At 40.6% G+C, this 12,853-nt stretch overlaps 1 protein-coding gene across 2 annotated transcripts in view; it reads left to right on the plus strand.

Moving 5' to 3' along the window:
• Positions 1-12,853, plus strand: part of LOC108719749 (neural-cadherin) — a 61,752-nt gene that overhangs the window by 13,286 nt on the left and 35,613 nt on the right. For both annotated transcript variants that reach the window (XM_041567944.1, XM_041567945.1), the window contains exons 4-11: positions 81-285; positions 1,406-1,517; positions 2,179-2,428; positions 3,886-4,028; positions 4,216-4,388; positions 7,021-7,189; positions 8,374-8,544; positions 11,228-11,400. In XM_041567944.1, the coding sequence (XP_041423878.1) occupies positions 81-285; positions 1,406-1,517; positions 2,179-2,428; positions 3,886-4,028; positions 4,216-4,388; positions 7,021-7,189; positions 8,374-8,544; positions 11,228-11,400 (1,396 nt within the window). The remainder of the gene's footprint in view (positions 1-80; positions 286-1,405; positions 1,518-2,178; positions 2,429-3,885; positions 4,029-4,215; positions 4,389-7,020; positions 7,190-8,373; positions 8,545-11,227; positions 11,401-12,853) is intronic.

The raw sequence follows: 12,853 nt of genomic DNA on the forward strand, positions 1-12,853 counted from the left end.
TGTATTTGTGTTCCGCATTTATGAGAAAGCCCTGAATGAAATGTAAAATTAATCTGTTTTATTGTTCTTGTCCCTTACAGAATAGCTGTTGTGGAAGCCGTGTCCTTCCAAAACAAGCGGATTTCTTACTCCTTGCTGATGAACCCTAGTGGTCTGTTTGCAATTCAGCAGGAGAGTGGGGAGCTGAGCCTGACACATGCAGTGGATTATGAGAGCGAGCATCACCTCTATCACTTGCTAGTGAAAGCTCTGGAGATGGACAGTGGACTCAGCAGTGTCACTGAGGTACAATTATAGCTCTCTCTTACAGTCCCCATGGGCTTTCCTTGGGTTTTCCTATTTTATACAAATCATTTAGAACATTTTCTATCACTTTATTTTGTATACTGCATGTACGGCACTTATCATTTTATCCAGCAGCATCCATACAAGTAACTCATTCCAGTAACTCATAATTATGCCACAATTTGACGGACTATAGTAAATTTAGTAAAATATAGTATATACAGATTTAATAAATACACAACAAATGATTTAGGCTCTCAAACTTTGGGGAAGATGAGCTCTTTTTCACACTGGTACGGGATACTTTATACAGAAACCTGTTATCGAGAAAGCTCCAAATTATCGGAAGGCCATCTCCCATAGACTCCATTTTAAGGAAATAATTCTAATTTTTAAAAATTATTTTGTTTCAATATAACAGTAGCTTGTACTTGATACTAACTAAGCTGCATATTGGTGGCAAAACAATCCTATTGGGTTTATTTAATGTTTAAAGAGAAGAAATGTCATTTATACTTGGGGTGCCAAAAGTTAGGCATCCCAAGTGATTGTATTTACTTACTGGACACAGGGCTGGTACTTCTATCAGCAGAAAACTGCACCGCCTGGGGTTCTGCCAGTGAGCACCACGGAGCGATTGTCTTCACTTCTTCTCTTTTCAAATTTCGTGGAGCAGACTCGTGCACTGTAGAATGAAATAGTCGGCTTTTTCGTTAAAGTTAGTTTTTTTGCGCTACTGTGCATGTGCAGCCGCAAGAATACAGAAGAAGCAGGAATACGATTGTTCCGTGGTGCTCACTGGAAGAACCCCGGGATGGTGCAGTTTTCTGCTGATAGGAACACTGGCCCCGGGTGTCCGGTAAGTAAATACAATCACTTGGGGGTGCCTAACTTTTGGCACCACTGTCTCCTTTAAATATATCTTAGTAGACTTAAGATCTGTATAGAAAGATCCTTTATCCAGAAAGCCCTAGGTCCCAAGCATTCCAGATAATAGATTCTATACCTGTATTAAAATAATGCATCAAACTGGACCCCCCCCCCCAGTATAGCATACAAGTAGATCCAAGCAGCCATGTGCCATAGTGCCTATGTTAGTCTCACTGTTTTTTCCCTGTAGGTAATGGTTCATATCACAGATGACAATGATTGCTCCCCAGAATTCCTACAGTCTATCTACAGCCGTGACAATATTTTGGAAACGATTCCTGTGGGCACGTCGTTGTTACAAGGTAGTCTGTCTTTCTCTGCCTGTTTTCTCCCTGCCAGCTGTCTGTTTCTTAATAACACATTATTACCTTGGGACTTTGTTGCTCCAAACTTTTCCAGTACTGTCATTTGCACATCTGCTGCACTAAAGGGAACGTGTAATTAAAATATTGCTCCTGTGCAAAAGAATGTTGTATCGCACACAGTGAGTAGGTTACTGAAGGTTTGCTATACCTGAGTACCAGGGCAGGGGTTGGAGCAGACAAATGCTGATGGAGTGATGCCAATGGCAGGAGTACTGGAGGCAAAGAGAGTGCAAAAGGGAAAGATTTTTCACAAAAATGTTACAAATATCTAGTTGTACTGAACCTAACTAAAGTTGTCATTTCTGACACCTACATGCCCAACCTTGCCCATTTCTTTTGCACTAACCTTGTGGTCTTGGCTTTCTGAGTTTGCCTTAAACTTACCCCTTCCCTCTTGGGTATCCCATACTCTCACGGTAACCTTCTTCTCCACTTCAGTTTCCTTCAACATTCTTATTCCTCCTTGAGTTTAACCTTGTAAATATCATGTCCATCAGTCTCTAGTAGTGATATATAGCCATATAGATAGGTAATAAGTGTTCAGCAGGGAGGCACGTCATTGTTTGGTGTTAGATTCTAATGCAGAGTTCTCTCACAGTTCTAGCACAGGATTGTGATTCTGGATCCAACGCTGAGATTTCCTATTATACTCAGAGTTCGGAATTTACCGTCACATCTCAAGGCGTCATCCATTCCAGCCAGCGTCTGAACTATGAACGTGCCAACCACATATATGAATTTGTGGTGGTGGCCGTGGACAGTGGGCAGCCCCCTCTGACAGGAACTGCTTCTATTCGCCTCCGCATGGCCAACGTTAATGACGAGGCGCCCGTTTTCTCTCAGACAGTGTAAGAATGTAAATGTCATTTTGTTTTGAAATTACAATAGTGTAGTATTTGTACTGATCTCAAACAAAATATTAATATGGGGACATTTAGTAAATTGCTACATATATGCTTGCATTGCTTTTATTATAAGGACATGTGTTTCTAAATGTTCTATAGCCTTTTTTGTGTTTTGATATAATTTCCTACTTTAGTTGCAAAGATTCAGTTTCATAAGAAAAACTGAGTTGAAGTCTATAGGGAATGTGGAATTGACTATAAGGGGCAGATGTATTAAGAGTCGAATATCGAGGGTTAATTAACCCTCGATAATCGACTAGGAACTAAAATCCTTCGACTTCGAATATCGAAGTCGAAGGATTTAGCGCAAATGCTGCGATCGAACGATCGAAGGATTATTCCTTCGATCGAACGATAAAATCCTTCGAATCGAACGATTCGAAGGATTTTAATCCAACGATCGAAGGAATATCCTTCGATCAAAAAAACTTAGGCAAGCCTATGGGGACCTTCCCCATAGGCTAACATTGACTTCGGTAGCTTTTAGCTGCCTAAGTAGGGGGTCGAAGTTTTTTTTAAAGAGACAGTACTTCGACTATCGAATGGTCGAATAGTCGAACGATTTTTAGTTCGAATCCTTCGATTCGTAGTCGTAGTCGAAGGTCGAAGTAGCCCATTCGATGGTCGAAGTAGCCCAAAAAACACTTCGAAATTCGATGTTTTTTTTACTTCGAATCCTTCACTCGAGCTTCATGAATCGGCCCCTAAGGGTCAGGGCACACAGGCAGATTCGGGGAGATTAGTCGCCCGGCGACAAATCTCTTCTTTGGGGAGACTAATCTCCCTGAACTGCCTCCCCTGCCTTCCTGCCGGCTAAAATGTAAATCGCCGGCAGGATGGCACTCAAATCGATTAGTTTTCCGAAGTTGCCTCACGAGGAAGGGGAAGCAGTTTGGGGAGATTAGTCGCCCCGAAGAAGAGGAGATTTGTCGCCGGCCGACTAATCTCCCCGAATCTGCCTGTGTGCCCTGACCCTTACTGTGAGATCACTATTGCTTTGGATATTAGGAACATGGCACACAAAGACATTACCCGCAATAAATCTCTTCTTTGGTGGGTGACTGATCTCCTCCAAATGCTTCATTTTTCCAAAGATGCCAGAAGTTGCCTCTTAAGGAAACAGTGGAAAAACGAAGCACTTCATACGAGGAACCACTTGAATGAGATTAGTCGCCCACAGAAGAGGAGATTTATATCTGGCGACTAATCTCCTGAGGTGCCATTGCCCTTATGCTTGGCCAAGAAGTCATCCAAGCCACTCTAAAAGGCATTTGATGTTCCTGCTACCTAACTGTTTACATATCAGTTACCGGTACTCATTTTCAATAATAGCACGCAAAGCCTTTGTTCAGGAGTTTTCATAATGTGACTGTCCTCTTGTTTGACTCTTGCTGTTATAGCTACAACACTTTCCTCTCAGAAGATGCAGGTTCTAATACATTGGTGGCAACTGTGCATGCCAAAGATCCTGATGGCGATGGTGTGACCTACCTGATTGTTGGAGGGAATGAGGAGGGTAACTTTGAGTTGGACAGCCAGAAAGGTAACCCTCTATGTTACATTTTCAGTTTACTCTACATAAAAAGGTGAAACACATCTTGCTTCAGCACTTGCTGACATTTTCTTGCTGAATATGTTAGGAAAGCATATAACAATCTTATCCTTAATATATAATATCTAACTGAGTATATAGCTGAAACATTTTTTTTTACAATGGATCTCAACTTTAGGTATCATAAAACTCCGTACGACTCCTCAGCCAAAGTTAATAAAACCTCAGTATTTGCTCAACGTGTCGGCCGTTGATGACAATGCCTCAGGAGGACCTTCATCTCTGCATAGTTTCACTCAGGTTATCGTTGGAATAAATGATGTGAATAACAACAAGCCTGTCTTTAGTGAGGTGAGCTGATCTGATATGTTCTTCTCCCTCTGAGATCTTCCTTGAGTTCCCTTTATAGAGAGAAGGATTTCTGGTTCAATCATAGATGAAGAGAAATTCACTTCCCAATGCAAAACTGTCTTCTGACAATTTTTCTTTCAGTTTAAAATTTATCTCTGAATACTTAGTAATGACACACAAATAACCATTCAGTAATCCACCCTACCTCTTAACTCATCTCTTAACTTAGTTTGTCTAGATTTATATAAACATAAACTTTTCCAGTGACAACTGAGGCCAAGAAAAGGTCTATGGTCATCTAAAATAGTCTATAACAACATCAAAAAGCTATGATTTGGCAGGGCACCGATCAGTTAAACATTGGACATGAAGTTTGGTTAATTATTTGGGGCATTGAAGTACTCTTCATGAGACATGATCAATAACTTGGAGTATAAGCCTCCAAGCCAAAGGAATAACCAAATTTAATTCTCTTCTGGTAAAGAGTTATTTTTTGACATATTTGTGTCATTCCTCTATAGGAACTTTGGAGTCCTATGTAGCATATTGTTCCAATTGCTCTAAATGACATGCCCCACCAAAACTTTATTCAGTGCTTTGATGTATTTAAAGGGATACTATCATGGGAAAACATGTTTTTTTCAAAACGCACCAGCAGAATTCTGCACTTAAATCTGTTTCTTAAAAGTGCAAACAGATTTTTTTATATTTAATTTTGAAATCTGACATGAGGCTAGACATATTGCCAGTTTTCCAGCTGCCCCCAGTCATGTGACTTGTACTCTGATAAACTTCAGTCACTCTTTATTGCTCTACTGCAAGTTGGAGTGATATCACCCCTCCCTTTCACCCCCCAACAGCCTAACAGCAGAACAATGGGAAGGTAACCAGATAGGAGCTCCCTAACACAGAGACACATTCAGTTACATTGAGTTTGAGAGACAACAGGCTGCCAGAAAGCAGTTCCATCATAATGTGCTGGCTCTTTCTTAAAGCACATGACCAGGCAAAATGACCTGAGATGCACCTACACACCAATATTATAAATGTAAAAAAATGGCCTTGCTGATTCAGGAATGAAATTTTACATGGTAGTGTGAATTATTTGCAGTGTAAACAGTGTAATTTATAAATAAAAACTACACCATAAAAATCAGACAGAATCTCTTTCAATATATCCATCAAATTATTCCTCATTTTTCTTTCACTAACGCAATAGATATAGAAATTTTATTTTGTTCTTAAAGGGATCCTGTCATCGAAAAACATGTTTTTTTCAAAACGCATCAGTTAATAGTGCTACTCCAGCAGACTTCTGCACTGAAATACATTTCTCAGAAGACATTTTGTCAATTTCCCAGCTGCCCCTGGTCATGTGACTTGTGCCTGCACTTTAGGAGAGAAATGCTTTCTGGCAGGCTGCTGTTTTTCCTTCTCAATGTAACTGAATGTGTCTCAGTGGGACATGGGTTTTTACTATTGAGTGTTGTTCTTAGACCTACCAGGCAGCTGTTATCTTGTGTTAGGGAGCTGCTATCTGGTTACCTTCCCATTGTTCTTTTGTTTGGCTGCTGGGGGGGAAAAGGGAGGGGGTGATATCACTCCAACTTGCAGTACAGCAGTAAAGACTGATTGAAGTTTATCAGAGCACAAGTCACATGACTTGGGACAGCTGGGAAATTGACAATATGTCTAGCCCCATGTCAGATTTCAAATTTGAATATAAAAAAATCTGTTTGCTCTTTTGAGAAATGGATTTCAATGCAGAATTCTGCTGGAGCAGCACTATTAACTGATTCATTTTGAAAAAAAATTTCCCATGACAATATCCCTTTAAAGGAGAAAAATGAATAGGGCTAAAAATGCCATGTTTTATATAGTGAACTTATTGCACCAGCCTAAAGTTTCAGCTTGTCAATAGCAGCAATGATCCAGGACTTCAAACTTGTCACAGGGGGTCACCATCTTGGAAAGTGTCTGTGACACTCACATGCTCAGTGGGCTCTGAGCAGATGTTGAGAAGCTAAGCTTAGGGCTCGTCACTAATTATCCAGCAGAAAATGAGGTTGGTCTGTAATATAAGCTGATGCTACAGGGCTGATTATTAAATTCTGATGCTAATTGCACTGGTTTCTGTGCTGCCATGTAGTAATTATGTTTATTAATTACTAATCAGCCTTATATTGTGACATTTCTATTCTATGTGTACTGTATATTGTGAGTGGGTCCCTAAGCTCAGTAAGTGACAGCAGCACAGAGCATGTGCAGTGAATCAGCAGAAAAGAAGATGGGGAGCTACTGGGGCATCTTTGGAGAGACAGATCTTTACTGCTAAACGGCTGTGATTGGCTGGGGCTGGTACAGAAACCCAAAACATAATGTACAACATTTCTAGCTACTTACTTTAAGACTTTTGTTTAAAAGAGAAGCTCATCATTATAATTTACATAGCAGTATCCCAAGAAAATGTGCAATTAGTCTTTCATGCTTGGAATTTATGTTAATTGGTTGGTAGGGCTTAATTACCCTTCCACCCAGGCAGCAGTTTGGAAGTCAGAATGGAAGATCTAAATCTTACTAAAGGTTTAACATTTTCTTTAATGTCTCCTTTAATGTCTTCCTTTTTGCTCAGTGTGCTCAGTACAGTGAAGTCACATCAGTTCTAGAAAACCAGCCTGCAGGCACCTTTGTCTTTCAAGTGGAGGCCCATGATGCTGACACAGGTCTAAATGGAGAAGTGACATATGGCATTATGCACAGAGAAGGAACAAGGCCGGCTTTTAGCATTGACCCAGAAACAGGTAAACTATATTCCAACTTTCAACATGTTGTTCCTTTCCTAAAGCTGAAGCACTACCCGATCTGAATCTCTGTTCATTGTGGAAGGCAAAATATTTAAAATGTTATATGGTAGTGTCTGTCCTTTGTCATCTTGTCTATTTTCTTGACTTGCTTTCTCAATACACAGGCTGATTGTTGGGTGAATCAACTTTTCAGCTAACAGGACATATTGTCAGATTGTGTTTTATCTGTTTAACGGGCATGTAAAGTCTAAAATAGAATAAGGCTAGAAATGCTGTATTTTGTATACTAAATATAAACTTGAACTTACTGCACCACAAGCCTAATCAAACAAATAATTTATGCTTTCAAAGTTGGCTACAGGGGGTCACCATCTTGTAACTTTGTTAAACATCTTTGCAAGACTAAGACTGTGCACATGCTCAGTGTGGTCTGGGCTGCTTAGGGATCGTCATAAACAAAGCTGCTTGAGTTCTGCATGGCTGGGAAGTAAGGCGGGGGCTCCCCCTGCTGTACATAAGTATGATTGTTTCCCTGCTCAGCAGTTAGGGACCATCTGACAATTCCTATCCACAGCAGTAAATGAAGGGAGAATTTCACTGCATACAGTCAGGTTTCTTATAGAAATGGTACACATTTTTTAATTAAATTATATTGGAGATAGGTTTCTTTTTCATTAAAGAAATTAAAAATGGAATTTTATTTTTTTTCCTTTACATGCCCTTTAAAGGGATTCTGTCATGATTTTTATGATGTATTTTTTATTTCTAAATAACACTGTTTACACTGCAAATAATTCACTCTACCATATAAAATGTAATTCCTGAACCAACAAGTGTATTTTTTGGTTGCAATATTAGTGTGTAGGTGCATCTCAGGTCATTTTGCCTGCTCATGTGCTTTCAGAAAGAGCCAGCACTTTAGGATGGAACTGCTTTCTGGCAGGCTGTTGTTTCTCCTACTCAATGTAACTGAATGTGTTTCAGTGGGACCTGGATTTTACTATTGAGTGTTGTTCTTAGTTCTACCAGGCAGCTGTTTGATGTTGATTTGGATGCTAATCTACACCCAAACAAATAATGTCAGACTCATACCCGTCTAACAACCCAGCTGTTGTATTCTATTCATTTCAGCAAACTCCGAGAACTTCACCTGATTGAATTAAACCACTTATTTTTTTTAGGTTTGATCACTACATTGCAAAGCTTTGACCGAGAGAAGCAGAGGGAATACACAATTTCTGTGACTGCCACTGATCAGGCACAAGAACCTTTAATTGGTATCTGTCAAGTAACCATTCATATCGCTGACATCAATGATAACAACCCAAAGTTTGAGAACAGTCGCTACCAATGTGAGTGGTAAAGGGGTATTTCTCTGCGGTTATGAATTCTAACCTTTCACAATTTGCAGACCTATTTGAGCCAATAGACTTGGTTAATGTTTATGGGCAGTGGCAGAACTACCGGGGGAGCAGGGGGTGCGAGCGGGCCAGGGCCCGCGCCCCCTCAGGGCCCCCCGGCAGCGCCGCACGCCACTGAAATCAACCCGGCAGCACGCCGTACGGAGGAGGCGGGGCCCGGCTGTGCATCACGCACCAGGGCCCGCCCCCTCTAGGAAAGCTGCTGTTTATGGGATTGAAACTGGGTTTAAATATATGTGTCTGGCCAAAAGGAAGAGGCAAGAGGCTGTTAGTGATCTCTTTACAATTATCTACAATGTATTCCTATTCCTTGTTTAAAATTAAAGTGAAATGTCATTATATGATCTTCAACTTAGGGGCAAATTCACTAACCTGCGGAAATTCGCCAGCGACGGCTTCGCTCAGATGCCACACTTCACCAGTCGAAAATTCGCCATGACAACGCTAATTCACTAAAATGTGAAGTTGCATCCAGGGCGCCGAACGTTGGCGAAGTTTTTGCTAGCCTTAATTCGGCAAGCAAAGCGAAGTTGCGCTAGCGTTGGCTAATTTGCATACGGCGGGAAGTTAAATTTCAATGGACGTATATTTTGCAGCAAATACATTACATTACACAAGCCCAGGGAACCTTAATAAAATAAAATAAAGTTGCCCTACACATGTGCCCAGTGTATAGTTTATGTGCCATATGTTAGGAAATGTAGGGGGGAAGCCAGGTAGCCTAAAAAAAAATTACGATCTTTTGCAGCCTACCACCCTGAAAAATGTCGCCAGCGTTTTTTTCAAATTTTTTTTTTGAGGAACTCCTTTCTGCTCTATTGCACTTTTCCCGGTCTGAGGTGGCGAAGGCAAGTTTGGCGCAAGAGGTAACATTCATTAAAATCCGCATCTTAGTGAATTTGCGTAGTTACGTCCATTCGCCAGAGCACAAATTCGACTGGCATTAAGAGTGCAAAGTAGCGCTAGAGTCTATCTCCTTCCCTAGTGAATTTACGCCAGCGCCCGTTATTAAATTGGCGAAGTCCCGAAATGACGTCACGCTGGCGAATTTTCACCAGCGTTAGTCAGTTTACCCTTTAGTAAATCTGCCCCTAAGTCTTTACTGTGGATCTAATAAAATCATTACCTGAAAAGAAATACAACAATAAGCCAAGACAGAGTTATGTTTATTCCTCTAGAAAAAGAAAAGATTGTATATCCAGCATGTCCTTTATGTTCAGCGTGGCCTTTATTTGGCTGAAAATGATTTTGGCTTTTGAGGCAGATGGAGATAAAATGATATGCCTCGTTGGCATGGGAACAGAAAGTTTCAGAATTTTCTTGAAAAATGGCCAGATTGGAAATGTCAAGCTCTCTGCTTCAGTTACATTATTTCATCTGAATATGGAAGCTCATCCTTGTTAATATGTAACATGAACAATACGCAAGGTTTCTTCTAGCAAGAAGCAGCGATTCATTTTAGCATTTTAATGCCCGGTAATGTAACTACCCTATGCGGGGCCCGGGTGCAGGCCATGCAGCAGGTCCCCCACCCCTCCAGAAGCGGACATTGTGGCGGATTCTTGTACATGCGAAATGCAGAAGGACCATGAGAGGGTGCAAGCCCCTACACCCCGATAGTTCCGCCAGGGCCAGATCTACATACTGGGGGTGCCCCTAGCCCGCTGTTGTTCGTCACCCCTCTCCGTTCCCTTTTACTCGCTCAAATTTTCATCACTGAGGCCGGAGCATTGGGGATTGGTGCATGGGATATTTAAAAAACGATCGTATCGCCTTGTTTCTGAACCAATGTGGGTTGGGCAGCATGCCGCCCCCCGTAAATCCTGCCACCCTAGGCCCGGTCCTTGGTGGCCTCTCCACAAGTCCGTGTCTGAGTTCCACCACCGTTAATGCCCCTTTTCAATTAGTATTTGGCTAATAAATTCACTATAGGCCACGTGTCCTATTTCTGGAGTCAATAGACAAAGCATTCAAGACTCTTCATTGGCTGCAGAGGGCAAATATGGTATATGGAAGACCTCAGTATTCTGCTTCAGCTTAATGACTGGTATTGCCCCTAAACCAACCCCATTGTCTTTAAAGGATAACTAAAGCCTAACTAAAGTGAAATGTTGTACATCATGGTTTGTGCTTCTGTACCAGCCCAAAGCAACCACAGCCCTTTAGCAGTAAAGATCTGTGTCTCCAAAGATGCCCCAGTAGCTCCCCATCTTCTTTTCTGCTGATTCACTGCACATGCTCTGTGCTGCTGTCACTTACTGAGCTTAGGGAACCACTCACAATATACAGTACACATAGAATAGAAGTGTCACAATATAAGGCTGATTAGTAATTAATAATTAGTGACGAGCCCTAAGCTTAGCTTCTCAACAGCTGCTCAGAGCCCACTGAGCATGTGAGTGTCTCAGACACTTTCCAAGATGGTGACCCCCTGTGACAAGTTTGAAGTCCTGGATCATTGCTGCTATTGAGAAGATGAAACTTTAGGCTGGTGCAATTTGTTCAGTACATGTGGCATTTTAGCCATATTCATTTTTATGGTTTAGTTCTCCTTTAAATTTAGAGAAACTATTTTACACCTGAAGGTGTCAATACATTCTTTGTACCATTCCAGATTTCCTACGTGAAGACACACCAGTTGGAACAAGTTTCCTTCGCGCAGTTGCGCTGGATGATGATCAAGGAGTCAATGCTGCCATTACTTACTCTATAGTTCAGCAGCAACCAGAATATTTTAAGATAAACCCCAGCACAGGATGGGTGTATGTGAATCATCCCATCTCCAAGGTAAACTGTAAATAAAGACATCTGCAAATAAACAGGATTTAATTCAAGTACATAATTTATATGCTAGCGTGAATACAGGTATAGGATCTGTTATCTGGAAACCTGTTATCCAAAAAGCTCTGAATTATGGGAAGGCCATCTCCCATAGACTCCATTTTAACCAAATAAAACATTTTCCCTTTTTCTCTGTAATAATAAAACAGTACCTTCTGCTTGATCCAAACTAAGCTATAATTCATTCTTTTTGGTCGGAAAACAATGCTGTTGGGTAAATTATTTTTAGCAGACTGAAGGTATGAAGATCCAAATTACAGAACGATCCCTTATCCAGAAAGCCCCAAGTCCTGAGAATCTGGATAACAGGTCCCATACCTGTACAAGTTTAGGGTCAACGGTCTTGGTCTAATAATCCAGCACTTCAATATATTCTCCCATCAAAATTTCTCCATACAGGAAAGTTTTCAATAAAATATATATATATATAACAAACAAGGGAAAGTTGTGCTCACCACTAGTTTTTAAAATCATTAGGCGGGGGTGCAATGAGGCTGTGACCACAAAAAACATATAGACAAATACAAGATTCCTCTGCACTCAACCCATTATCAATATATTTAAGACAGAGACATTTTGTGCATACTGCTACTGAAAAATGCCTTACCCTTTAAACAAAACAGGGATTGTTTGTCCATATATTGCAATATATTTAAGCTGGCCAACTACGTCAAAGTCATCCCATATCTGGCCAGTCCTATGCGGGACGAATACGTTTTACCTGCAACTTACTAGCTGCTTTCAAAGTAAAACTCCCAAACTTGGCTGCCCTTTTATTAGACACCAGTGGGATCACCTGACTATAGTTGGAGGGGGTGGGAGCTACAACATGGAGCTGGTCACTGCTCTTGTATAACTATAACAAACAAGGGAAAGTTGTGCTCACCACTAGTTTTTAAAAACATTAGGCGGGGGTGCAATGAGGGTGTGACCACAAAATACATATAGACAAATACAAGATTCCTCTGCACTCAACCCATTATCAATATATATATATATATATCTATATATATATATATATATATAAATATATAATATATTTGTTTTTTCAAGTTACTGATCAATACACGGGCAAAGAACTTTATATTGTTGTGTACAGCGCCACCTATAGACATATTTCTAAATCACAGGAGCCAATCCAAAAAATAAATAAAAAACAGAATTTTTAAATGTATGTTTTGGATTGGTTCCTGTGATTTAGTCATATGTCTATACGTGGCGCTGTACACAACAATATAAAGTTGTAGATCAGTACCTTAAAAAGAGGCCGTGCTTGGTCATAAAACGCGGTTTGTTGTTGATCTGAGCCATAATACTAATAAAGGCTTTTTAAATGATATTCGTATATGGTGCTGTGACTCAAATTTCCATTGTAAAAGCCAGTTGATGTGAACAACTC

This window comes from Xenopus laevis, chromosome 6S (genome assembly GCF_017654675.1).
Source record: "Xenopus laevis strain J_2021 chromosome 6S, Xenopus_laevis_v10.1, whole genome shotgun sequence".
Lineage (NCBI taxonomy): Eukaryota > Metazoa > Chordata > Amphibia > Anura > Pipidae > Xenopus > Xenopus laevis.